This window comes from Mauremys mutica, chromosome 8, assembly GCF_020497125.1.
Source record: "Mauremys mutica isolate MM-2020 ecotype Southern chromosome 8, ASM2049712v1, whole genome shotgun sequence".
In the NCBI taxonomy this organism is placed as follows: Eukaryota; Metazoa; Chordata; order Testudines; family Geoemydidae; genus Mauremys; species Mauremys mutica.
Genome location: NC_059079.1, coordinates 72,996,216 through 73,023,894, shown reverse-complemented (window position 1 = coordinate 73,023,894; position 27,679 = coordinate 72,996,216). Strand labels below are relative to the sequence as shown.

General features: G+C 54.0%; 1 protein-coding gene across 3 annotated transcripts in view; it reads right to left on the bottom strand.

The window, feature by feature from the left end:
• DIAPH1 (diaphanous related formin 1) overlaps positions 1-27,679 on the bottom strand; it is a 208,462-nt gene that overhangs the window by 25,411 nt on the left and 155,372 nt on the right. For all 3 annotated transcript variants that reach the window (XM_045026117.1, XM_045026118.1, XM_045026119.1), the window contains 5 exons: positions 6,750-6,989; positions 6,459-6,588; positions 4,694-4,818; positions 2,328-2,492; positions 2,010-2,145 (listed from right to left, as the gene is read on the bottom strand). In XM_045026117.1, coding sequence (XP_044882052.1) covers positions 2,010-2,145; positions 2,328-2,492; positions 4,694-4,818; positions 6,459-6,588; positions 6,750-6,989 — 796 coding nt within the window. The remainder of the gene's footprint in view (positions 1-2,009; positions 2,146-2,327; positions 2,493-4,693; positions 4,819-6,458; positions 6,589-6,749; positions 6,990-27,679) is intronic.

The window sequence follows — 27,679 nt, the reverse complement described above, 5'->3', positions numbered from 1 at the left end:
AACAACCCTGTAATTAGACATCTCATTAATATCCTCAGGTAACAGATCATCTAGCAGAGGGTCAAGGAGATAGCTGGTGATATACCTAGTGTATTACACAGTGGGACAAGAAACTAGATCAAGCACCAATGAAACAGACTTGAGGATTCAATTTTAGCATATTACTACAAAGGTGGGGACTCTTTTTTCACTGGTAACAAAGGCAGCCAACAGGATTTGTGGCTTCAACAAAAGGGACATGTTAGGTTACCTACCTTTCGCAACTGTTGTTCTTTGAGATGTGTTGCTCATGTCCATTCCATTCTACGTGTGCGCGCGTCCACATGTGTGGCCAGAAATTTTTGCCTTAGCAGTACCTATAGGGCCAGCTGTAATGCCCTCTAGCGTGCCACGCCCATGCCGCGGTATATTAGGCACTGCCGGCCCACACTCTCTCAGTTCCTTCTTGCCGATAACTCCAACAGAGGGGTAAGGAGGGCAGGTAATGGAATGGACATGAGGAACATATCTCAAAGAACAAAAGTTACAAAAGGTAGGTAACCATTTTTTCTTCTTCGATCGCTTGCTCATGTTGATTCCATTATAGGTGACTTGCAGCAGTATCAATGGAGGTGGGCTTGTAGTTCACCATTGTACAACTTGTAGTATGGCTCTGCCAAAGCTGGCATCGTCTCGTGCCTGCTGAGTCAGTGTGTAGTGCGACACGAACATATGGACGGACGACCAGGTGGCGGCCCGACAGATCTCTTGATTTGGCACCTGTGCCAGGAAGGCCGCCCAAGACACCTGTGCTCTAGTGGAATAAGCTGTCACAATCACTGGCAGGACCACTTTTGCCAGCTGGTAGCACTGGCGGATGCACGCTGTGATCCAAGACGAAATTCTCTGGGCTGAGACCGGGCAGCCATTCATCCTGTCTGCGACAGCAACAAACAACTGCATTGACTTATGGAATGGCCATGTTCTATCGATGTAGAAGGCCAGCATCCAAGCATATGCAGCCTGTGCTCCTCATCTGACGTGTGAGGCTTTGGACAGAGGACCAGTAAGTAGATGTCCTGGCCCGTGTGGAACTGGGACACAAGCTTGGGCAGAAAAGCCAGATGTGAGCGCAGCTAGACCTGGTCCTTGTAGAAGCCTGTATAGGGTAGCTCTGACATGAGCGCTCTGATCTCGGACACCCGCCGAGCCAATGATATGGCGATCAGGAAGGAGACCTTCCAGGAAAGGAGCAGGAAGCTAGGGGTTCAAAAGGAGGGCCCATGAGCTTCGAGAGCCCCAGATTCAGGTCCCATGGGAGAACTGGGTCTCGGATGTGTGGGTACAGGTGCTCTAGACCTTTCAGGAATTGCGCCATCATGGGATGGGCGAAGACAGACCTGACTTGAAGCAGAAGGTGGAACACAGAAATAGCCACCAGGTGCACCTTGACCGAGGACAGCAACACGCCTTGGAGCTTTAAGTGCAGTAAATAGTCCAGGATGACCTGCAATGAGGCCTCCTCAGGACGAACGTGCTTGTCCGAGGTCCAAGGAGATGAGAGAGAGCAGAGCTCTTCTTCCTTTAACTACCAGCTGTCCCAAGAGACCAAGGGGAGAGACTGCACAAGGTAGGAATACAGGAATTCCCTCTCCTTTCGTTCAATGCCTCTCCCTGTGCCACGTAATTTGCCAAATTTTACATAGGTGGTAAGCTCCTCAGCTCACTCTCTTTGGTCTGTGAAGAACTCTGCAATGCTATGGGGATGTATAAATCAGAATAAACCCAACACCAAAGTCTAATGCTCTGTGCTGCTGCTGGAAGCCAAGGCAGTCACACAGAAATATTCACTATGTCTAGTCAGAGGACCTCTCCATGTGTTGAGCTGTCTCCATCACTGAGACCCCAACCAGGGGCCCAAAGCCACTTCCCTCTTCTCTCGCACCTTACAACCCACAATATTGCAAAAGCTTTGCATTCATACCAGAACCTCTGCTGCCCCTCACTTATCACCATACTGCCTCTAGTACCTGCATTCATGTCTATCAGCTGCTCTCTCTTCTGCTGCTTCTCCAGTCTTTCCTTCTCAGCTTTCTCCTTGGCCAGTTTAGCTCGGCGCATCTTCTCCTCTGTCTCACGCCGCTTCTGATTCTCCTTGGCAGCTTGCTGCAAATGAGAAAAACAGCTATTTGGGAAGTGACTGATAGTGCAAAGGTCTGAGCAGGGTGTAACTGTACAGAGTTATTTTCCAAGTGGGAAAGGATGAGAAAAGTTCACGCCAGGGCTGGGTGCACAGGATGGAGTGCTCTGAATTAAGTGGTACGATGAGGAAAGGATCCCTTGCTCACCAGAAACATGTTCCTGAAGTTGTGCAGATCCATGAAGAACTCCTCAACGGATATTTTCTTGGGGTCAAACAGGAAGTACTGGCCCATCTCCTTAAAAAGGTTCTCCATGTTTGAGTGCATCATTCTCAGCTTTTCATACTGCTCCTGAGCATCCTTCACAAAGATGTGAAATCTGAGAGTCAAGGATTACAATCAGCTGCTTTGTGGAAACACCAGGGGTGAGGGATAGCGTGTGCATGCACCAGAATTATCTGGTTAACCAATGGGCTCTTCTCCAGCTTGCAAAATTCCTCTGACAGCATAAAGAGCTTCCCCTCTAACTGCAGTGATCCCCAGCATTCTCAACTGGATGGACCCCAGTATCCTCTGCTCAAGAGGTCCAGGGTTCAGTGTCTTAAGTTAAAGGGGGGGGGGAGGAGAGGGGGAAGGGCTAGGTGTGAATATGCATGGCATGCACTGGACTTCCCACGGCACTCCTTCCAGGGATCCCCTTACAAAGGGAGACCTTATAGTGCACCAGTGCTGCTCCTTCTGTATGGCCCATACTACCTGTGACATTCCCCTCTGGTGTTATCTGGACCAGTGATCTGCTAGGTCACTCCAATCCTTGACTCTGGGAGCCAGCCTTACCCTGCTCTTCTGTGAGAGCCCCCTCTCCTGGGCTGTTCACGCACAGCCTCTGGCATATAAGCTGCTCCTTGGATTGTGCAACCAAATGACATGAGCCAGTATCTCCGGTCCCAGACACAACCCTAGGAACCTCCATCTTGCAGTGTCCAGTTATGCCCGCTGGACACTGCAAGCTTATATGAGTTCATCAATTTAATAAAGAAATTGATATGCACCAGGCTTGTTATCCCAAGAGGAGACTCTGACACGCTTCAAACCAAACGCACTGCTTCAGGTAGAATAAACGAACAGATTTATTAACTATGAAAGATAGATTTTAAGAGATTATAAGTCAAAGCATAACAAGCCATATTTAGTCAAATGAAACAAAAGCAAAATGCACTCTAAGCTGATCTTAACACTTTTAATGTCCTTACAAACTTAGATGCTTCTCACCACAGGCTGGCTGGTTGCCCTTCAGCCAGGCTCTCCACTTTGATCAGCGCTTCAGTCGCTTGGTGTGGTGTCTGTAGATGTAGATGGAAGAGAGAGGAAGAACATGGCAAACGTCTGTCCCTTTTATCATGTCCTTTCCTCCCCCTTGGCTTTGCTCCCCCCCCCGTTTCAGAGTCAGGTGAGCATTACCTCATTGTAGTCCCAAACTGATGAAAGGAAGGGGGGTGACTCACTCAAGACTCCAACAGATCCTTTTGTTGCTGCCTAGGCCAGTGCCCTTTGTTCCTGTGAGGCTGGGCTGGGTTTGTCCCATACATGCCCTGATAAGGTTTGAACTGCCTCTCTGCTCTTGGAAAGTTTTAGCCTGGGCTTGTTTTAAGGCATAAGGATATATTTTCAGCCTCATAACTATATACATGAAATTATAACCTATACCGTTACTGTAACAATTACTATGACATCACTATAACAACAATGCTCAGTGTATTATGAGCCTTCTGATGACACCCGACATGACAAACTTTGCATTGGATACCACACAGTCATTTTACAAGGATGAACGTGGGGGTGCTGGGAGTTCTCCTGAGGTACAGAGTGTCACTCCACCACAGTACAGTGGGAGTCAACACACCCGAATCCCAAATCCATGCAACTCACCAGAATCCCCTCAGCCAGAGCAGACTACCTGTCAGCCGGACCATCACCCTGCAATGTGCCTGCATCTGAGCGCTTTTGTCCCCAAAACACATGCAAATACAGCGTATCTACATCCCAGTTTTGTCCCCGGCCAGTAGCATGGGAATACTCTGACTCATGGCAGATAGCAAGTACCAACTCCCATCTCACAGAACACTGGAATTCCCTTGCCTGTGGTAGCAACTCCCCAAGACAATGTAGCATACCAAGTATTGCCCTCAGTAAAGGTCCACCCTGCATTCCAACTGTCACCATATGGTGCACAGAGAATCCTGCTGTCTGTGGCACATACCTACAGACTAACTTCCAGCAAACTTGCAAAGTACCAAGCATTTTTGGCATCCAGACAAGTACAAGGCATTGCCTTGCACACAGCATCCAAGGACCTGGAAGTAAGTGGAGATTCCCCTGCTGATGGCATAGGGCGTCAAAACAATGAACCAGGGATCCCTTCAGTCATGCATGAACACGCCTTGCCCCAACACCATGTCAGAGATGTCTTCTTGCACAGGACATACCCATGTGCTAGCTCCCCACAACCTTGCAGTGCACTGGAGATCCCTTCTGTCCTAGCATGTGCCCTCTTTCTTAGGGGTAAAGGATATGGTCATTTTTTCCACAAATTTGTCCTTCTCGTCTGTGGCAGCGGGGAAATTCTCAACATCATGCTGCAGGTCTGAAATCTGTTTCTTCATCTGATCCAAATTCTTCTGTAAATTCTCAGCGGAGACTGAAAGAGATAGACAAAGATGGAGTACAGACGCCCCCTCCCGACTTACGCAATCATTCTGTTCTGGAAAGTCTTGCATAACTCGAATTTTGTTTATGTCGGAAATGTATACCCGTATGTTACGCAAAAATTTCTGCAACTCGGAAATCCTATTTCTGGCTTATGGAACTTCTTCCGTAAGTGCGAATTTGTGTAAGTCGGGTCTTGTGTAACCCGGGGAGCGTCTGTACGATATTCCCAACATACACATCAAAATCGAGGTCTTGTCTACAATGGGATTTTAAACACCACTGTAACTGCACCCATGCAGAGAAAAGGCACTATTTATAAAGCCCTGCAAATCTGTGGATATCTGCAGGATACGGGCCATGTTTGCGGATTGGATGCAGATACAAATTTTGTATCAGGGCTCTAACCATTTACACTGGTGCAGCTTAACCCAGTTCAAAGCAAGGCAAGCTCCACTAGTACAATGGTGCTGTGTCAGTGCAGACAAGACCGAAGCTCCCTGGGGTCCTTGGCAGCAGTTCACACCGTAGATAGGGCCCTATCTACTTATGGATGGTATCAGCTCAGGTGGAGGGCAAAGCTGACTTGTTTTCTACACCCAGCAGATGGATGATGTCTCCAGCATTCCACTCATTCCTCTTCCCCTTTCCAACTGGGCACAAGCAAGGGATGATGGGCAAGATTCCAGCCTCACTATGCTGCCTTTGTGCCATTCTTGTAACACCAAAGGGGCCATGCACAGGCTGCCTGTGACTTCCCCCAGCCTAGAGGTTCTACACCATTTTCCTTTGCAGCCCCCGGCCTAGGAGATCCTCTGTGGTTCAGTGATTTCTGGCTGCCAGAACAGTTTCTTTGGGTCACAGATAGCTTGGTGCAACTTGTAGCAGCCCTCAGGCTAAACGAGGATTGGGGATCTACAAAGATAGCATAAAACCACCTTTGCCCCCTTCCCCAGGAAGCACAGTGCACTTGAGAAACTCTGTGTGTGTTTATATTAGAATTTCTATTGCGTGTGTGTGTCAGAAGAGAGCTTGAGGGCTGAAAAGGAATATGTGATCAGTACTAATGAAAGAGAGACACTGAGAGGCTGGTTAGGGAATGCAGAATTGGACGGGGGGGCCAGGACCCCAGGCAGCCTGCTGAGAGCTTCCATTCTTGCTCTCTGAAGGAAGGATACATCTGCAGTCTGCATCCTGCTGCTCTCCTCTTTCCGTCCTCCTTGGACACTGACTCAACACAGACAGCCTTCCATACAGAACAAACAATAGATATAACAAGTGGAAGGACAGACGCCTGGGAGTACAGGGAGCTTCCCTCACTACCCTACACAGCACAGCACAGCCCTACTACTCAGTCCAGAGAGGTCTTCTTTTTACCATACTCACAAAACCACATACCATTGGGAACTAGCTTCAACAGCAACCTCTTGGCCTAACATCCATTTACATAGAAGCAAAAACGGTCTTTGTTCCACATGCTCAAGATGAAATCTCCCATTCCCACCCATTCACAGAGACAACCCTCCATTCTCCCAAAACAAGATCAACACCCCCCATGGAACCCTGCACCACCTTTCACCTATTCTGACATCACCTTCTGTAACACTCCACCCACACTACAATAACAAATACCTCGACTGGCTTTCTCCACGTGGATGAGCTCATCAGGGAACTTCATTACGTCAGGATACTGCTGCTCACACCGCTCAGCCAGGAAGTGCAGCAATGTTAACTTCTGATCAGTGGACTTTGTGTCTCGGAGCTGGTAATGAGAAAACTGGCTATGAGAACGGGACAGCACAGAGAATACTTGAAACCAGCAAACAAAGGTTTGCTGTCCCAAGCACAGATGTCTGGAGGTTTCCCTGCGTGATAAACACAGAGGAAGCAATTCCCTGACCTGCCCATGGAAAAAACACTCACCTTGCAGAGGAAGCTAATGTTGAAGCCAAAGGCACCGGCATTCCTGGAGCCTGCATTCATGAAGTTGCCCACCAGTAGGGTTATCTCCAGCAGGCTGGAAAAGCTCTTACTTTTACGCACTTCCTCACAGGCTGCTGTTACGGAGACAATTTCAGGCTTGATGTTCTCCACCTGCTCATTAAATTGCAGCTTGAAAAGGATGGCGTTGAGGCGGGGCCGCAGGCGGGAAACCGAGCTAATCTGAGAAGGGAAGGGGACAGGAACAGTGTCACACAGGAGGAAGAGAAAACAAGATGCTCTGAGAAGGGAAGGGGACAGAAAAGGAAGCCTACTGACCAGTGACAGTAGCTCTTTGCAGATCCACTCTCTAGGAGTTGTGTGCTACACCTTGCAAGTCCCAGAATCATTTAAGAGCAACTAACCACAGAAGATACACACACTGACACTCAGTCAAACATAAGGTATGTTAGATTTTTTTTACTTGAGGCTGTAATGCCCACATGCCTAACCATACTCAGTTCCACTCCATGTATGCCAGGGGTAGGCAACCAAAGGCGGCACGCGAGCTGATTTTCAGTGGCACTCACACTGCCCGGGTCCTGGCCACCATCCGGGGGGGGGGGGGGGGGGGCTCTGCATTTTAATTTAATTTTAAATGAAGCTTCTTAAACATTTAAAAAACCTTATTTACTTTACATACAACAATAGTTTAGTTATATATTATAGACTTATAGAAAGAGCCTAAAAACATTGAAATGTATTACTGGCACGCGAAACCTTAAATTAGAGTGATTAAATGAAGACTCGGCACACAACTTCTGAAAGGTTGCCGACCCTTGATGTATGCAAAATCTAATTCTAGATCACAAAGATGAGGGGAAAATGGGCAAGCAAATACACATGGAGAACTTCAATTACTGGCAGGTAAACTGCCCTTCCCTTGCATACAATTGCCATTGCAGATTCCTACTCTAAGGCTCCAATTCCAGAAAGCATGAAAATAGGCTCTGAAGTCCTGCTGGCTTCAAGCACACGAAGGCTGTGCTTTAGTGCTTTCCTGAATAGGGCTGTTTTCCCAAATCAGAGTCTAACATCTGATTTGGGATGCAGTAGCAATGAACCTGCAACAGGGTTACTCAGAAGCGTGTATCTAAACAGAGACCGAAGTGCTGGCCTCCCAAGGTGAACATCAAATCTGGATCCAATCTCAAGAGACTACACCCAAACATAACCATGACACAGGATCTTCATGGTAGTCTTAGTCTCAAAGAAGCAGGCCACTGAAGCACCCACAGCTCCTAGACACTTGAACCCCCATCTAACATAACATAGCTGAATGTAGAGCGTTATTGATCGAAGACTGCTTGTTGCTTTTGTCTTCTTCCCTTCTTATGATAACCAGGCGATTTATTAAACTGTTTAGTTCTGGCCCTTTAGTTGCTTCATGGCCAGCTTGTGGGCTTGGAAAGAAGTTCAGAAGGGAAATGGCCTGGTATGAAATTTACATTATCTTGGTCAGGAATTGACTCAAGCAGATCATCCATGAGTCTAGGGAGGGTCAAGTTCAAATCCCGAACACTAGGTGACTTACAGATTGGTGGGTATACAGGCAAAAGACCCTTTGGAAATAGTTTCACCAAAGGATGAGCAATGTCAGAATTACCATCCAATGTGGAACTCCTCATTCGAGGGACTAAATGTACTTTATAGAAAAAGATAACCCAGGTTTCATCAAGAACAATAAACGCTCCAAAATGACAAGACCAGGCCATACCTGAGACGTCACATCCTTACTATAAGACCACATGGAAATGCTTCTATTTGAATATATGACTCAAAGCATCTAAGACTGTCTAAGGTTCCCACATTCATGCCACTAGGTGAAGCGACTGGCTCAGAATTTCCTTCTGGAAACTCTGGTAAGAGCACAGGTAGTTCTTTCATAAGCACAAGAATGCCCAAATATCACAGCTAATGAGCCCCAACCAAGATTATTAGGATTCTGTAATCCAATTCTTGTCTTGCTTTCTACAACAGAAAATGGGGGTGGGAAAGGATTAGAACCATGTGTCTGAGAAATTAGATATCCTACCCCTTGGGTGGAGGACAGGCTTGGCAGTGGTCAAGTCAGTGAACTAGACTGGAAGGAAGGAAAGAAATTATGATTGGTCTGGGGTTTCCATTGGTATTTCATGACCAGGTTTCACCCTGGGAATAAAATGTGGCTGAAGAAACTGGCTGATGCTGGTAACTGGTAGACACTGTGATGGGCCCCTGAGTTTACTTACTGAACTACTGGACTGAAGGTGGCGCCCAGACTGAACACTAGACTGCAGTTGCTGATGCTGGTGGGATATTGAAGACTGGGGACGTTTTACCTGTAGGCAGCACAGTGGGACCAGATGCTGCAAGGGAGACCCCTAAATTCCAAGGCAACAATAATTATTCTACTCCCATGAAATATCCGTATCCTTTGTTCTCATCCTTGCAGCCCCACAAAAACCACCCAGCTATGACTCAGTTGAAAATTCTTACTGATGTAAAAATGTGATGATTATTTTCCAGGATGAGTTTTGTTACTGTTCTCTGGGCACGCTGATTGTACTCTTTGGGTGTTAGCTCCTGTGATCCTGGCCAAGGCAACCCAGCTCAGAACCTCCTCTTCCCCATATGTGCCAGGAAAGAGAAGGTATTGGTCGCTGGCTACAGCGGCTTATCTCCCCAGCTCCTCAGGTTTCAGCTGCTGCACTGTTCTCCAGCCTACAATTGTGTCTCCTCCACTCCCTGGACCCTTGTTTCTTGCTTTCCTACCTGCTGCTGGTTGGCTCCATAAAGGAGCATGTACTGTGATCTAATTAACTTTCCTGTGGGGAAAGCTGCAGAGCAAGAGGAAGCCGCAGGCTGGTGCAAGCACGGCAGGGTGACAGATGGAAAACAAAATGTCAGGTGTAACAGATGAGAGACCTGGGAAGTGTAAGTGTTCAATGACTATACTGAAACATGCCAGACAGGCTTGGACTTTTGCAACAGTAAGTGTTACGTGGGTTTCCTGGGGAATCCCTGAGGATGCTTTTTACAAATTCAACAATAGTGCTTATACAAAAACCCAGGCTTTTGAAGCTTTGTCCTGAGGAGAGGGGCATTGGCTGGAGATACAGGAGATCAGAGATCAAAGGCCCAAATGCTAGAAAGAAAAGACGGTTACTCACCTTTGTAACTGTTGTTCTTCGAGATGTGTTGCTCATATCCATTCCAATTAGGTGTGTACGCGCCGCGTGCACGTTCGTCGGAAGATTTTTACCCTAGCAACACTCGGTGGGTCGGCTGGGTCGCCCCCTGGAGTGGTGCCGCTATAGCGCCGAATATATACCCCTGCCGACCCAACAGCCCTTCAGTTCCTTCTTGCCGGCTACTCCGACAGAGGGGAAGGAGGGCGGGTTTGGAATGGATATGAGCAACACATCTAGAAGAACAACAGTTACAAAGGTGAGTAAAAGACGGTTACTCACCGTAGTAACTGTTGTTCTTCGAGATGTGTTGCTCCTATCCATTCCATGTAGGTGTGCGCGCCGCGCGTGCACGGCTCTTCGGAACATTTTTACCCTAGCAACTCCGGCGGGCCGGCTGGGCGCCCCCTGGAGTGGCGCCGCCATGGTGCTGAATATATACCCCAGCCGGCCCGTCCGCTCCTCAGTTCCTTCTTGCCGGCTACTCCAACAGTGGGGAAGGAGGGCGGGTCTGGAATGGATAGGAGCAACACATCTCAAAGAACAACAGTTACAAAGGTGAGTAACCGTCTTCTTCTTCGAGTGATTGCTCCTATGCATTCCATGTAGGTGATTCCCAAGCCTTACCTAGGCGGTGGGGTCAGAGTGAGACGTGGCAGAGTGTAAGACTGCGGAGCCGAAGGCTGCATCACCTCTGGATTGCTGCACCAACGCGTAGTGGTAAGCGAAGGTGTGAACAGAAGACCAGGTGGCCGCTCTACAGCTGTTCTGGATGGGGACATGGGCCAGGAAGGCGGCCGACGAGGCGTGCGCTCTCGTCAAGTGAGCGGTCAGGCGACATGGTGGCACGCGAGCAAGCTCGTAGAATGTCCGGATACATGCCGTCACCCAGGAGGAAATCCGCTGCGAGGAGACCGGCTCGCCTTTCATGCGATCAGCAACCGCTACAAACAGCTGGGTCGAACGCCGGAAGGGCTTCGTCCGCTCGATATAAAAAGCGAGGGCCCTGCGGACGTCCAGGGTGTGAAGCTGTTGCTCACGAGGTGAGGCGTGCGGCTTCAGGAAGAAGACCGGAAGGAAGATCTCCTGATTGAGGTGAAAGGCCGACACCACCTTAGGGAGGAAGGCCGGGTGTGGTCGAAGCTGCACCTTGTCTCCGTGGAAGACGGTGTATGGTGGACTAACCGTTAGGGCACAGAGCTCAGAGACTCGTCTTGCCGATGTAATTGCGACGAGGAAGGCTGTCTTCCAGGAGAGAGAGAGTAGACAGCACGTGGCCAGGGGCTCGAAGGGCGGTCCCATAAGCTTGGCCAGAACGAGATTTAAATCCCAGGTCGGGGTAGGACGCCGCACCAGCGGGTACAAGCGGTCCAGGCCTTTAAGGAAGCGGGAAACCATCTGGTTGGAGAAGATGGACCGACCTCCCATGGATGGACGAAAGGCGGACACGGCTGTCAGGTGCACCTTCAAGGAGGAGACCGCGAGTCCTTGTTCTTTAAGGTACCAGAGGTAGTCCAGGATTGTAGAGATAGGGACTAGGAAGGGATTAAACCGCGCTGATCGCACCAGAGCGCGAAACGCTTCCATTTCGTGAGGTAGGTGGAGCGAGTGGAAGGCTTCCTGCTTTCAAGTAGGACTTGCTGTACTGCCGCCGAACAGTCCCTCTCTGCGTGGGTCAACCACGCAGGTACCAAGCTGTAAGATGGAGGGACTGTAGGTTTGGGTGGCAGAGTCTGCCGAAGTCCTGTGTGATGAGGTCCGGCCATAACGGAAGGGGAATGGGATCCCGAACGGAGAGCTCGAGCAGCAGGGTGTACCAGTGCTGCCTCGGCCAGGCCGGAGCGACGAGTATTACGTGGGCCCTGTCCCTCCGAAGCTTCAGTAGCACCCGGTGTATGAGCGGGAACGGAGGGAAGGCGTAGAGGAGGTGATCCGTCCAGGAGCAGAGGAATGCGTCCGACAGGGAGCCTGGGGAGGGAGCCTGGTACGAACAAAACAGGTGGCACTTCCTGTTCTCCTTGGAGGCAAACAGGTCTATCTGGGGAAACCCCCACCTCCGGAAAATTGTGTGCACCACATCCGGACGAAGAGACCACTCGTGGGAGAGGAACGATCTGCTGAGATGGTCGGCCAGCGTGTTCTGCACTCCTGGAAGAAAGGACGCTTCCAGGCGAATCGAGTGGGTCACGCAGAAGTCCCACAGGAGCATGGCTTCCTTGCAGAGCAGGGAGGAGCGGGCTCCGCCCTGCTTGTTCACATAGAACATCGCCGTCATGTTGTCCGTGAACACCGCCACGCAGCGGTCTTGCAGACGGGCGCGGAAGGCGAGACACGCCAAGCGGATCGCTCACAGCTCCCGGACGTTGATGTGGAGGGAGAGCTCTTGGGGCGACCAGAGACCCTGTGTGTGAAGGTCGCCCAGGTGAGCCCCCCATCCCAACGCCAAGGCATCCGTGGTCAGGGTAACGGATGGGCGAGGAGGGCGGAACGGGACTCCTGCACACACGACCTCTGGGTCCAGCCACCAGCTGAGCAAATCGAGGGTAGGCTTCGTGACCGTGACCACCATGTCTATGGGGTCGCGATGCGGGCGGTACACCGACGCCAGCCAAGATTGAAATGGGCGAAGGCGCAGCCTGGCATGCGTTGTCACGAATGTGCAGGACGCCATGTGGCCCAGGAGGCGTAGGCAGGACCGAACCGTCGTCGTGGGAAAGGTGTGTAGGTCCTGGATGATGGAGACCATTGTCTGGTGCCGAGATCGAGGGAGGCAGGCCCTGGCTAAACTGGAGTCGAGGACCGCTCCAATGAACTCCACTCGTTGCGATGGAGTTAAAGTGGACTTCTCGGCATTGATGAGAAGGCCCAGGAACCGAAATAGGGATAGTATTTCTGTCATCTGGTCCACTACCAGCTGTCGGGATGTCCCGCGAACCAGCCAGTCGTCGAGATATGGGTAAACGTGTATGCGACGACGGCGGAGGGCTGCGGCAACCACCGCCATGCACTTGGTAAAGACCCTTGGCGCGGTGGACAGGCCGAAGGGTAGCACCGCAAACTGGTAGTGCGCGCTGTTGACCACGAAGCGCAGGTAGCGTCGATGGGGAGGGTAAATCGCGACATGGAAGTACGAGTCCTTCATATCGAGGGCGGCAAACCAGTCTCCCGGATCCAGGGAGAGAATGATGGTCCCCAGGGTGACCATGCGAAATTGAGCTTGACCATGTACTTGTTGAGCTCTTGGAGGTCTAGTATGGGTCGGAGACCTCCTTTCGCCTTGGGGATGAGAAAATATCGGGAATAAAATCCCCTGCCCCGCATGTCGTGCGGCACCTCCTCTATGGCACCCAAGCTCAACAGAGTCTCGACCTCTTGTAGGAGGAATTGCTCATGAGAGGGGTCCCTGAAGAGGGACGGGGAAGGTGGGTGGGAAGGAGGGGGCGAAACAAACTGAAGGCGGTAACCATACTGGATAGTACAAAGGACCCAGTTGTCCGATGTTATTTGGGACCACGCCGGAAGGAAGCGGGAAAGGCGGTTGTAAAATAATGGGGTAGGATCCGGGAAAGAGACTGATGGGCCGTCCTCGGGTGTCCCATCAAAAGGCCTGTTTGGGCCCTTGAGGGGCCTTGGAAGGGGCCTGGGCCTGGTTGCGCCTGTTGCCTGATGGTCTACGGCGGTTCAAGTTAGCACGCCGACTATTATACGGCCTTGACCTGGCCTGGGTAAAGGGCCGGTAGGGCTGCTGCCGGCGGATGCCAGGGTTCTGGCTCCTGAGTCCGCCGAGTCCAGAGCAGCCTGGATGGAGGAGCGGGAGGCTTTTCTGCCTTCTTCCAAGAGGGCCGAGAACTCTTGACGTGAGGCTGTTGGGATCAGCTCTAAAAATTTCGCCAGGGACACCAAGATGTCAAAGGTGTAACGAGCGAGAAGAGCCATCTGGTTGGCAATCTGGAGCTGGAGGCCACCCACCGAATAGACCTTCCGGACCAACTGGTCCATGCGCCATGCGTCTTTGGATTTTGGCGCCGGAGCGGGCTGCCCATGCCTCTCCCGGTCATTTACGGACTGCACCACGAGGGAGTCCGGAGTCGGGTGCATATCGAGGTACTCGTATCCGGTGGGCGGGACCAAGTACTTGCGCTCCACGCCACGCGCGGTGGGAGGGACGGACGCCGGTGACTGCCAGATGGTAGTGGCATTCCGCTGTATGGTGCGGATGAAGGGCAGGGCCACCCGCAGGGGGGCCTCAGCTCCAATGACGTTGGTCACCGGGTCGTCATCCTCTGGGACCTCCGCCACGGGGAGGTCGATAGCCTTTGCCACCCGGCGAAGAAGGTCTTGGTGGGCCCGCAAGTCAATAGGAGGGGGGTCTGATGTAGAAGTCCCCGCCACCGCCTCATCCGGCGAGGATGATGAGGACAGACCTTGGACCACCGCTTCTGGAGCTGGTTCTTCCAGGTGGTGTGACGCCGCCTCGGACCCTGGATGCTGTGCGGGACCAGGTGGTGATGGGGCCTCACCCGGTGGTGATGGGGGAGGCCTGCTCACCATGGCTTCGGGCACCCTATGTTCGGCGCCCACGTGCCTCGGGGGAAAGGGGAGTCCTTGAGGCTCGTGGTACCAGGGGACCCAAAAACCCACTGCTGCGGTCCGTGGTCCTGGCCTTGGAGGTCGGCCCGGAGATCTCTCCCACTGCCCGCCTGAGAGGCGACTGAGGGCTGATGAGAAGGCCAAGGCGGGGCAGAGGCGCTGAAAGATTGCGCCGTGGATGCCGGCAGTAGGTCCCTGGGCGGTGCCGAGGATCGGTGCCGGTCATCGCGGTGCCGGGATGGAGAGCGGGACCAGCGACTGTTGCGGTGCCGGGAGCTCGACCGGTGCCGGGAGCTCGACCGTGACCTCGACCGACGGCGTCTGGAGCGGCTTCGGGAGTCGCGGTGCCGGGAACGGTACCAGGATCCGGACCTCCCTTGGTACCGACGGTCGGGTGACCGGGACCGGGAGCGTCTCCGGGAGTGCGACCGGTACCGCGATGTTGAGCGGTACCGGGACTGCGACCGGTGCCGAGACGGGGAGCGGTACCGCGATGGTGAACAGTGCCGAGATCTGGATTGGCGTGGCGGTGACCGTCTGCGGGACCGGGACCGACGTCTATCTCGTCCGTCAGGGGGAGGCGGCCGCATCATCGCCGGCTTGCCCGCTGACTGAACGGCCCACACCGGCGGTGCCGGGGGCCGGAGGCTCGGTGCCTCTGTGAGCTCGATGAGCTCTCTCGCCATCGAGAATGTCTCGGGCGTGGATGGGAGCTGCAGCTCAACCGCGGTTGGCACTGGGGAGCAGGGTGGTACCAGACTCAACGGCTCTTGCGGCGCCGGAGTCGACGGTACTGTGCACAGTTTGTGCACCGCCGCAGCCGGTACTGGAGGCACTGGTGGTGGCTGGGCAAGCGGTCCCGTAGCATGCGGCTTAGAGGCCGTCTGCGCCGTCTTCCGTTTCCTCGCTGGAGAGAGGGAACGGTGCCGGGACGCCGGTGCCGGCTGCGGAGCTCGAGCAGTCTCGGTACCGGAGCGGCTCGGGATCGCCGGTGCGCTGCGCGCCGATGACGATTTCGGTGCCGCTGGAGTCAGCGCGGGAGGTTGAAGTGTCGCCTCCATAAGGAGCTGCTTTAGGCGAGTGTCCCGCTCCTTTCTAGTTCTCGGCTTAAACGCCGTGCAGATGGGACACTTATCTGGACGATGGGTCTCTCCGAGGCAGCGCAGGCAGGAGTCATGCGGGTCCCCGACAGGCATGTGCCGCTGGCAAGCCGCACAGGGCTTAAACCCCGGTGCTTCTTGCTTGCCTATATAAACCTGCCCCTGGAAATTTCCACTACTTGCATCCGAAGAAGTGGGTATTCACCCACGAAAGCTCATGCTGCAAAACGTCTGTTAGTCTATAAGGTGCCACAGGATTCTTTGCTGCTTCTACAGAACCAGACTAACACGGCTACCCCTCTGATACTATGTATACGTAGGAAATAGAGAAACGCTAGGGCTGTGGAGGTAAAGGAGCACTCTACTGTTCCAACTGGCCGTCACGGGCGGTAAGAAGGAACTGAGGAGCGGACGGGCCGGCTGGGGTATATATTCAGCGCCATGGCGGCGCCACTCCAGGGGGCGCCCAGCCAGCCCGCCGGAGTTGCTAGGGTAAAAATGTTCCGAAGAGCCGTGCACGCACGGCGCGCACACCTACATGGAATGCATAGGAGCAATCACTCGAAGAAGAACCGTCTTTTCTTCTTCGAGTGCTTGCTCATATCGATTCCAATTAGGTGATTTCCAAGCCTTACCTAGGCGGTGGGGTCGGAGTGAGATGTTGCAGAATGCAAGACTGCTGAGCCAAAGGCTGCATCATCTCTGGACTGTTGGACCAGTGCATAATGTGAGGCAAAGGCATGACAGATTTTCTGTATGGGTACGTGGGCCAGAAAGGCAGCAGAAGAAGCCTGAGCCCTGGTAGAATGTGCAGTGAGGTGGCTCGATGGAACATGGGCCAAGTCACAGCAGGTGCGGATGCACGACGTCACCCAAGATGAAATCCTCTGGAAGGAGACAGGTAGGCCCTTCGTTCGGTCTGCCACTGCAACGAAGAGTTGGGGCCTTTTACGAAAGGGCTTTGTCCGCGCGATATAAAATGCGAGCGCCCTACAGACGTCTAGGGAGTGCAATTGTTGCTCCCTTCGCGATGAGTGTGGCTTCAGAAAGAAGACCGGAAGGAAGATATCCTGGTTGATATGAAAGGCTGACACCACCTTAGGGTTGCAACTGCACCTTGTCCTTGTGAAATACAGTATACGGTGGGTCCACCGTGAGAGCCCTAAACCCAGAGACTCGTCTGGCCGATGTAATGGCTACGAGGAAAACTGTCTTCCAGGACAGGTATAGCAGCGAGCAGGTTGCCAGTGGCTCGAATAGGGCAGTCATAAGTCTGGTTAGAACCAGGTTGAGGTCCCAGGTTTGGGCGGGGTGGCAAACTTGGGGGTCTAAGCGCTCCAAGCCCTTGAGGAACCTAGAAACCATAGGGTGCGAGAATACGGAGGGGCCACTCTCCCCTGGGTGGAAGGTAGAGATGACTGCCAAGTGCACCCTCAATGATGATACCGCCAGGCCCTGCTGTTTGAGAGACCAGAGGTAGTCCAAGATGGAATGGATCGGGACCTCGGAGGGAGTAACATTATGTGATTCGCACCAGCAGGAGAAATGCTTCCACTTGGTCAGATATGTTTAACCGAGTGGAAGGTTTCCTACTACCCAGGAGTACCTGCTGTACCGAGGCAGAGCAACGTAACTCAGATCAGTTTAACCACGCAGCAGCCATGCTGTGAGGTGCAGGGATTGCAGGTCTGGGTGGTGAAGTCTGCCGTAATCCTGCGTTATGAGGTCTGGGCGAAGAGGCAGGGGAATCGGGTTGGCTATCGACAGGTCTAGTACCAGTGCTGCCTGGGCCACGCTGGAGCGATCATGATCAGGTGCGCTCTGTCCCTGCGGAGTTTTAGCAGGACCCTGTGAACCAGTGGGAACGGTGGAAAAGCGTACAGCAGATGGCTTGTCCACGGCATCAGAAAGCGTCCGAGATCGAGCCCGGGGAGAGGCCTTGGAATGAGCAGAACGTCTGGCACTTCCTGTTCTCGCGAGAAGCGAAGAGGTCTATGCGGGGAAATCCCCACTTCCGGAAAACGGAATGGATAACGTCCGGATGAATTGACCACTCGTGAGACAGGAAGGATCTGCTGAGGCAATCCGCCAGAGTGTTCCGGACCCCTGGGAGAAAGGACGCTAACAGGTCTATTGATTGGGCTATGCAGAAGTCCCAGAGCTGGATAGCTTCTTGGCAAAGAGGGGAGGACCGTGAACACTGAGACACAACAGCCTTGTAGGTGCTGCTGAAATGCCTGGCACGCAAGGCGGACTGCTCTCAGCTCTCAGACACTGATGTGCAAGGCCAGCTCTTGAGTTGACCAAAAGCCTTGAGTGCGAAACTGACCGAGGTGAGCACCCCAGCTGAGAGATGAGGTGTCCGTCGTCAGGGACATAGAAGGCTGAGGCGGATGGAACGGCATCCCTGCACACACCAGGGAGGGCGTCGACCACCAGTCGAGGGAGCCTAGGATGCTCGGGGGGATCGTGACGATCATGTCTATGCTGTCTCTGCTCGGGTGGTACACCGAGGTGAGCCACGATTGGAGTGGACGGAGGCGAAGTCTGGCATGTTTGGTTACAAACTTGCAGGCAGCCATGTGACCCAGGAGACCTAGGCAAGTGCGAGCCGAAGTTGTCGGGAAGTTCCGTAGACCTTGTATAATTGTTACCATCGCCTGAAACCAAGGCTGAGGTAAGCAGGCTCTGGCGAGATTGGAGTCCAGGATGGCCCCAATGAAGTCTATTCTCTGTGTGGGAATCAGAGTGGATTTCTCTATATTGATCATCAGACCTAGACGCAGGAATAGGTCCTTGACTATGCCCACATGACGGGTAACTTGGGCCTCAGAGGTCCCTCAAATGAACCAATCGTCTAGATACGGAAAAACGTGTATCCGACGGCAGCGGAGGGAGGCGGCGACTACAGCCATGCACTTTGTGAATACTCTTGGGGCTGTAGAGAGGCCAAACGGAAGGACCGTAAACTGGAAATGTTGACGGCTGGCCACAAACCGGAGGTACCTTCTGTGTGGAGGATAAATGGCAACGTGAAAATACGCGTCCATCATATCGAGGGCAGCATACCAGTCTCCGGGATCCAAGGATGGGATGATGGTCCCCAGGGATACCATGCGGAACTTCAGCTTTATCATGAACTTGTTGAGTTCCCTCAGGTCTAGGATAGGTTTGAGACCTCCCTTCGCCTTGGGGATTAGGAAATAGTGGGAGTAGAATCCCTTGCCCCGTCCGTCCTTTGGTACCTCCTCTATAGCTCCGATGGCGAGGAGCATCGGCTCCTCTTGCAAGAGGAATTGCTTGAGAGAGGGGTCCCTAAACAGGGACGAGGATGGAGGGTGGGAGGCAAAATAAACTGGAGGTGGTTGTAAAAGGGAGGGAACGGATCCTGGGTAATAACTGGTAAGCCGTCCTCGGGCGTGCCTTCAAAAGTTAGGCTTTGGCCCCGTTGGTGGTTTAGAGGGACCCTGATTTTTGGTCTCCTTGGGGTCCTGACTGATGCCTACGACCGCCTCGGCCACGCCTGCTGGCAAAGTCCTGTCTTTGTATAGGCGCAGGGTAAGGGAGGTGAGGCTGGGGATGGAAAGGTCGGTGCTGAGTCACCGGCATGTGCATGCCGAGAGAGCGCATAGTGACCCTGCTGTCCTTTAGGCTTTGCAGCCTAGGGTCAGTTTTTTCGGAGAACAGGCCTTTGCCATCGAAGGGCAAGTCCTGTATAGTATGCTGCAGCTCTGGGGGAAGGCCCGACACCTGGAGCCATGAAATACGCCTCATGGCAACACCCAAGGCCAGAGTCCTGGCAGCAGAGTCAGCTGCATCCAATGAGGCCTGGAGGGAAGTTCTTGCCACTTTCTTCCCTTCTTCCAGGAGGGCAGCAAACTCTTGACGGGAGTCCTGAGGAACCAACTCCGTAAATTTGCCCACCACCGCCCAGGTGTTGTAATTGTAGCAGCTAAGCAGGGCTTGCTGGTTTGCTACGCGGAGTTGCAGGGTCCCTGCCGAGTACACCTTACGGCCCAGTAAGTCCATTCGCCTAGCCTCCTTCGATTTAGGGGCTGGTGCCTGCTGGCCATGGCGTTCCCTCTCATTGACGGACTGGACAACAAGGGAGCAGGGGGGAGGATGTACATATAGGTACTCATACCCCCTGGAGGGTACCATGTACTTGCGTTCGACTCCCCTGGCCGCGGGCGGGATAGAGGCTGGAGACTGCCAGATGGTATCCGCATTGGCTTGGATCGTCCGAATAAACGGTAGGGCCACTCTAGTGGGGGCGTCAGCCGACAGAATGTCTACAACTGAATCCTCTATCTCCGAGACTTCCTCCACTTGGAGGTTCATATTGAGTGCCACCCGTCTCAGGAGGTCCTGATAGGCCCTCAAGTCGACTGGAGGAGGGCCCGAGGAGGATGTTCCTGCCACCGCCTCATCTGGGGAGGAGGAAGAAGAAAGGCCGGGGACAAGCGGGTCCTGTGTGGGCTCGTGCTCCTGGACAACCTCCTGTTCCGGTGGGATCTGGGAGTCCGGTGGCTGAACCGGGGCTTCCTCCGTACCGGTCGGAGGGGGACGGCTAACTGTCGCTTCTGGCACCCGGTGCTCTGACGGAACAGAGCGAGATGGGATCACAGGTACGCCCAAGTGTCCAGAATGACCACTGATGGGGGCCAGGGTCCTGGGCCTGGGGCTCCTGGAAGACTCTGGTGGGCACATCCGAATCACGGTCCTGCGCGTATGAACTGCCCGTGTGGGACGACACTGATGCATGTCTGGATGGCCATAGAGGAGCTGAAAAGCCCTGGGCAGAGTCTCCCTCTCTAGCTGATGTCTCTCGATGCGGCACCGGGGATCAGTACCGGGAGGCATACCGGTACTGGGAGCGAGAACGGGACCTGCGACCGGAGCGGTGCCAGGAGGTCGACCGAGATCTCGAGGCTTGACGTAGGGAGTGGCTACGGGAGTCACGGTGCCTGGAACGGTGCCGGGAGCTGGATCGGTGCCGAGTGTACCGGGCCGGCGAACAGGACACTGACCGGTGCCGCGAGTACGACCGGTACCGAAATGGAGAACAGTGCCGGGACTGCGAGCGGCGTCGGGACCTGGATCGGCGACGGGACCGAGAACGTCTGCGGGACCGCGACCGTGAACGGTGCCACTCTTCGGTGCCGACGGAGGGTGGTCTGATCAAGGCAGGCTTGCCAATCGACTGTATAACCCGCACCGGCGGTGCCGGGGGTTGAGGCAGCGCAGGCTCCATCATTACAATCAACTCCCTCGCCGTGGAAAATGTCTCCGGCGTGGAGGGAATAGTGAGCTCAACCATGGCTCGCACCAGGGAGCTTTCAGGCACTGGACTCAATGGCTCTTGCGTGGCCGGAATCGACAGTGCTGATATTGTCGGTGCCACGGCAGGTATCGGTGCCAGGCGGTCCGACTTAGTATAGCGCTCAGGCTGCGGAGCAAGCAGCTCGGATGCAGCAGGAGTCTTGTGCCCCTTCGCCCTCGGGGAGAGGGATCGGTGCCGAGCGGACGATGGTGCCGGCAACGGCCAGTGCCGAGAGGCCTTGGCGGTACCGGTGCGATCTGGTGCCGAGGGAGTGCTTGTTGAAGACTGTCCAGCGCTCGGTGCCCAGGGCGGAGGAGTAAGAGCTGCCTCCATCAGGAGCTGCTTGAGACTAAAGTCCCGCTCCTTTTTTGTTCTCGGCTTAAAGGCCTTACAAATGCGGCACTGATCTGTTAGGTGAGATTCCCCAAGGCACTTAAGACAGGAGTCGTGGGGATCTCTTGTCGGCATCGGCTTGTGGCAGGCCGAGCATGGTTTGAAACCCAGTGAACCAGGCATAGGCCCCGGCACCGGGTGCGGGGAAGGGGATAATCCCCAAACCCCTCTGAACTATATACACTAACTATACTACAAACGAATAAAGTTAACTACAACTATATAAATCTGAACTATATTCACAAGAATTAATGAGAGAACTACGAGTAATTAGGGAAGTGGAGGTCAGCTAAGCCACGCTCCACTGTTCCAACGACCGACACGGGTGGTAAGAAGGAACTGAAGGGCCGTTGGGTCGGCAGGGGTATATATTCGGCACTATAGCGGCGCCACTCCAGGGGGCGACCCAGCCGACCCACTGAGTGTTGCTAGGGTAAAAATCTTCCGACGAAAGTGCACGTGGTGTGCACACACCTAATTAGAATCGATATGAGCCAGCACTCAAAGAAGAAACAGCTGGACTTTCCCAAGCTTGTTCTAGTTCTTGATCTGAAGCCTGACATAAACTTGCAACCAGGAGAGCTAACCCTTTTTACTGTTTTTTTATATTCTCTGTAATGCTAGGAATTGCCCAGTGGGACAGTGCCCTAAGAATAAATGTATTTTGTTTTGTGAAGGCTGGCTGGTAACTGGCATACACTGTTGTAGCCCCTGGAGACAGCACAGAATCATAGACATGTAGGGCTGGAAGAGACCTCGAGAAAAGATGGTTACTCACCTTTGTAACTGTTGTTCTTCGAGATGTGTTGCTCATATCCATTCCAGTTAGGTGTGCGCGCGCTGCGTGCATGTTCGTCGGAAGATTTTTACCCTAGCAACACTCGGTGGGTCGGCTGGGTCGCCCCCTAGAGTGGCGCTGCCATGGCGCTGAATATATACCCCTGCTGACCCAACGGCCCTTCAGTTCCTTCTTGCCGGCTACTCCGACAGAGGGGAAGGAGGGTGGGTTTGGAATGGATATGAGCAACACATCTCGAAGAACAACAGTTACAAAGGCGAGTAACCGTCTTTTCTTCTTCGAGTGCTTGCTCATATCGATTCCAATTAGGTGATTCCCAAGCCTTACCTCCTAGGCGGTGGGGTCGGAGTGAGATGTTGCAGAATGCAAAACTGCTGAGCCAAAGGCTGCATCATCTCTGGACTGTTGAACCAGTGCGTAATGTGAGGCAAAGGTGTGGACCGAGGACCAGGTAGCTGCACGACATATCTCCTGGATGGGTAACATGAGCCAGGATGGCAGCAGATGAAGCCTGAGCCCTGGTAGAATGTGCGGTGAGGTGGCTCGATGGAACATGAGCCAAGTCACAGCAGGTACGGATGCACGATGTCACCCAAGATGAAATCCTCTGGGAGGAGACAGGTAGGCCCTTCATTTGGTCTGCCACTGCGACGAAGAGTTGGGGCGTTTTACGAAAGGGCTTTGTCCGCGCGATATAAAATGCGAGCGTTCTACGGACGTCCAGGGAGTGCAATTGTTGCTCCCGTCGTGATGAGTGTGGCTTTGGGAAGACGACCAGAAGGAAGATATCCTGGTTGATATGAAAGGCCGATACCACTTTAGGGAGGAAGGCCGGATGTGGTCGCAACTGCACCTTGTCCTTGTGAAACACAGTATACGGTGGGCCCACAGTGAGAGACCGAAGCTCGGCGACTCGTCTGGCCAATGTAATGGCTACGAGGAAAGCTGTCTTCCAGGACAGGTATAGCAGCGAGCAGGTTGCTAGCGGCTCGAATGGGGTAGTCATAAGTCTGGTTAGAACCAGGTTGAAGTCCCAGGTTGGGGCGGGGCGGCGTACTTGGGGGTATAAGCGCTCCAAGCCCTTGAGGAACCTAGAAACTACAGGGTGCGAGAACACGGAGCGGCCACTCTCCCCTGGGTGGAAGGTAGAGATGGCCGCCAAGTGCACCCTCAATGAAGATACCGCTAGGGCCTGCTGTTTGAGAGACCAGAGGGAGTCCAAGATGGTAGGGATTGACACCTCGGTGGGAGTAACACTATGCTTTTCGCACCAGCAAGAGAAACGCTTCCACTTGGCCAGATATGTTAATCAAGTGGAAGGTTTCCTACTACCCAGGAATACTTGTTGTGCCGAGGCAGAGCAACGCAACTCGGACTGGCTTAACCACGCAGCAGCCATGCTGTGAGGTGAAGGGATGGCAGGTCTGGGTGGTGAAGTCTGCCGTGGTCCTGAGTTTTGAGGTCTGGGCGAAGAGGCAGGGGAATTGGGTTGGCTATCGACTGGTCGAGCAACATGGTGTACCAGTGCTGCCACGCTGGAGCGATCATGATCAAGTAGGCTCTGTCCCTGCGGAGCTTTAGTAGGACCCTGTGAGCCAGCGGGAAGGGTGGAAAGGCGTAAAGCAGTTGGCTCGTCCACGGCATCAGAAAGCGTCCGAGATCGAGCCCGGGGAGAGGCCTTGGAAGGAGCAGAATGTCTGGCATTTCCTGTTCTCGCAGGAAGCGAAGAGGTCTATGCAGGGAAAGCCCCACTTCCGGAAAACAGAATGGATAACATCCGGACAAATTGACCACTCGTGAGACAGGGAGTATCTGCTGAGGCCATCCGCCAGAGTGTTCTGAACTCCTGGGAGAAAGGACGCTACCAGGTCTATCGAGTGGGCTATGCAGAAGTCCCAGAGCAGGATGGCTTCCTGACAAAGGGGGGAGGACCGTGCCCCTCCCTGTTTGTTTATGTAATACCTGGCCGTTGTGTTGTCTGTGAACACTGAGACACAACGGCCTTGTAAATGCTGTTGGAACGCCTGGCACGCAAGGCGGACTGCTCTCAGCTCTTGGACATTGATGTGCAAGGCCAGCTCCTGAGCTGACCAAAGGCCTTGCGTGCGAAGATGACCGAGGTGAGCACCCCAGCCGAGAGATGACGCGTCCGTCATCAGGGACATAGAAGGCTGAGGCGGATGGAACGGCATCCCTGCACACACCAGGGACGGCGTCGACCACCAGTCCAGGGAGCCTAGGATGCTCGGGGGGATCGTGACGATCATGTCTATGCTGTCTCTGTCCGGGTGGTATACTGAGGTGAGCCAAGATTGGAGGGGACGGAGGCATAGCCTGGCGTGTTTGGTCACGAACGTGCAGGCAGCCATGTGACCCAGGAGACCGAGACAAGTGCGAGCCGAAGTTGTTGGGAAGTTCTGCAGGCCTTGTATAATTGTTACCATCGCGTGAAACCGAGGCTGTGGTAAGCAGGCTCTGGCGAGATTGGAGTCCAGGATGGCCCCAATGAAGTCTATTCTCTGTGTGGGAATCAGAGTGGATTTCTCTATATTGATCATCAGGCCTAGACGCATGAATAGGTCTTTGACGATGTCCACATGATGGGTGACCTGTGTCTCGAAGTTCCCTCGAATGAGCCAATTGGAAAAACGTGTATCCGACGGCGGCGGAGGGAGGCGGCGACTACAGCCATGCATTTTGTGAATACTCTTGGGGCTGTAGAAAGGCCAAACGGAAAGACTGTAAACTGGAAATGTTGACGGTTGGCCACAAACCGGAGGTACCGTCTGTGTGGAGGATAAATGGCGATGTGAAAATACGTGTCCTTCATATCGAGGGCGGCATACCAGTCTCCGGGATCCAAGGATGGGATGATGGTCCCCAGGGATACCATGCGCAACTTCAACTTTATCATGAACTTGTGGAGTTCTCGCAGGTCTAGGATAGGTCTGAGACCTCTCTTCGCCTTGGGGATTAGGAAATAGCAGGAGTAGAACCCCTTGCCCCTTTCATCCTTTGGTACCTCCTCTATAGTTCCCATGGCAAGGAGCGTCCGTACCTCTTGCAAGAGGAATTGCTCGTGCGAGGGGTCCCTGAAGAGGGACGAGGGAGGGTGGGTGGGGGGGGGAACAAACTGGAGGTGGTACCCCAGTTCCACCGTGCATAGGATCCAATGATCCGAGGTTAGTTGGGACCATGCAGGGAGGAAAAAGGAGAGGCCGTTGTAAAAGAGGGGGAAAGGATCCTGGGAAATAACTGGTACGCCATCCTTGGGCGTGCCTTCAAAAGTTTGGCTTTGGCTCCGCTGGTGGTTTGGAGGGACCCTGATTTTGGCCCCCTTGAGGTCCTGACTGTCGCCTACGACCGCCTTGGCCACAACTTCTGCCAAAGTCCAGTCTTTGTCTAGGCGGAGGGTACGGGCGGTGAGGCTGGGGAGGGAAAGGCCTGCGCTGAGTCACCGGCGTGTGCATGCTGAGAGAGCGCACAATGACCCTGTTGTCCTTTAGGCTCTGCAGCCTAGGGTCAGTCTTTTCAGAAAACAGGCCTCGACCGTTGAAGGGCAAGTCCTGTATGGTGTGCTGTAGTACCAGCGGGAGGCCTGACACCTGAAGCCATGAAATACGTCTCATGGCAACTCCCGAGGCCAGAGTCCTGGCTGCGGAGTCGGCTGCATCCAGCGAGGCCTGGAGGGAAGTTCTTGCCACTTTCTTCCCCTCCTCCAAGAGGGCAGCAAACTCTTGACGGAAGTCTTGAGGGACTAACTCCGTGAACTTGCCCACCGCCGCCCAGGTGTTATAGTTGTAGCGGCTACGCAGGGCTTGCTGGTTCGCCACCCGGAGTTGGAGAGCCCCTGCCGAGTATACCTTACGGCCCAGTAAGTCCATGCGCCTAGCCTCCTTCGATTTTGGAGCCGGAGCTTGCTGGCCATGGCGTTCCCTCTCATTGAGGAACTGTACAACGAGGGAGCAGGGAGGAGGATGCACGTACAGGTACTCGTACCCCTTAGAGGACACCATGTACTTGCGCTCAACTCCCCTGGCAGCGGGCGGAATAGAGGCTGGAGACTGCTAGATGGTATCAGCATTGGCCTGGATCATACGGATAAATGGTAAGGCCACTCTTGTGGGGGCATCAACCGACAGAATATCCACCACCGGGTCCTCTATCTCCGGGACCTCCTCTACCTGGAGATTCATATGGAGTGCCACATGTCTCAGGAGGTCCTGATGGGTCCACAGGTCAATTGGAGGAGGGCCCGAGGAGGATGTCCCCGCCACCGCCTCATCTGGAGAAGAGGAAGAGGAAAGGCCAGGGACAAGTGGGTCCTGCGTGGACTCTTGCTCTTGGACGACCTCCTGCTCCAGTGGGATCTGGGGGTCTGGTGGCTGAACGGGACCTTCCTCCGTACCGGTAGGAGGGGGGCGGCTGACAGTCGCCTCTGGCACCCGGTGCTCTGATGGAACAGAGCGAGATGGGATTGGAGGTACACCTTGGGCCTGGTGATACGCCCAAGGCGTCCAGAATGACCACTGATGGGGGCCTTGATCTTGGGTCTGGGTCTCCTGGAAGACTCTGGTGGGCACATCGGAGTCACGGTCCTGTGCATAGATACTGTCCGCATGAGACGACACCGATGTGTGTCGAGATGGCCAAGGAGGGGCTGAAAAGCCCTGGGAAGAGTCTCCTTCTCTGATGGATCTTGCTCTGTGCGGCACCGGGGATCGGTACCGGGAGCCATACCGGTACCGGGAATGAGATCGGGACCTGCAACCAGAGCGGTGCTGGGAGGTCGACCGGGATCTTGAAGCTCGACGTCTGGAGCGGCTGCGAGAGTCATGGTGCCTGGAGCAGTGTCGGGAGCTGGATCGGTGCCGAGCGTACCGGGCCGGCGAACGGGACGCTGATCGGTGCCGCGAGTGCGACCGGTACCGAGAAGGGGAGTGGTGCCAGGACTGCGAGCGGCGTCAGGACCGAGAACGCCGGTGGGACCGCGATCGTGAACGGTGCTGCTCTGCGGTGCCGACAGAGGGTGGTCTCATCAGGGCAGGCTTGCCTATAGATTGTATGACCCGCACCGGCGGTGCCGGGGGATGAGGCAGCGCAGACTCTGTCATCGCAATCAGCTCCGTCGCCGTGGAAAATGTCTCCGGCGTGGAGGGAATAGTGAGCTCAACCACGGCTCGCGCTGGGGAGCGCTGTCCAGCGCTCAGTGCCAAGGGCGGAGGAGTAAGGGCTGCCTCCATCAGGAGCTGTTTGAGACAAAAGTCCCGCTCCTTTTTCGTCCTCGGCTTAAAGGCCTTGCAGATCTGGCACTTATCGGCGAGGTGGGATTCCCTGAGGCTCTTAAGACAGGAGTTGTGGGGATCTCCTGTTGGCATCGGCTTGTGACAGGCCGAGCATGGTTTGAAACCTGGTGAACTGGGCATGGGCCCCGGCACCGGGTGCGGGGCTAATCCCCGAACCCCTCTTAACTATATACACTAACTATGTTATAGAAC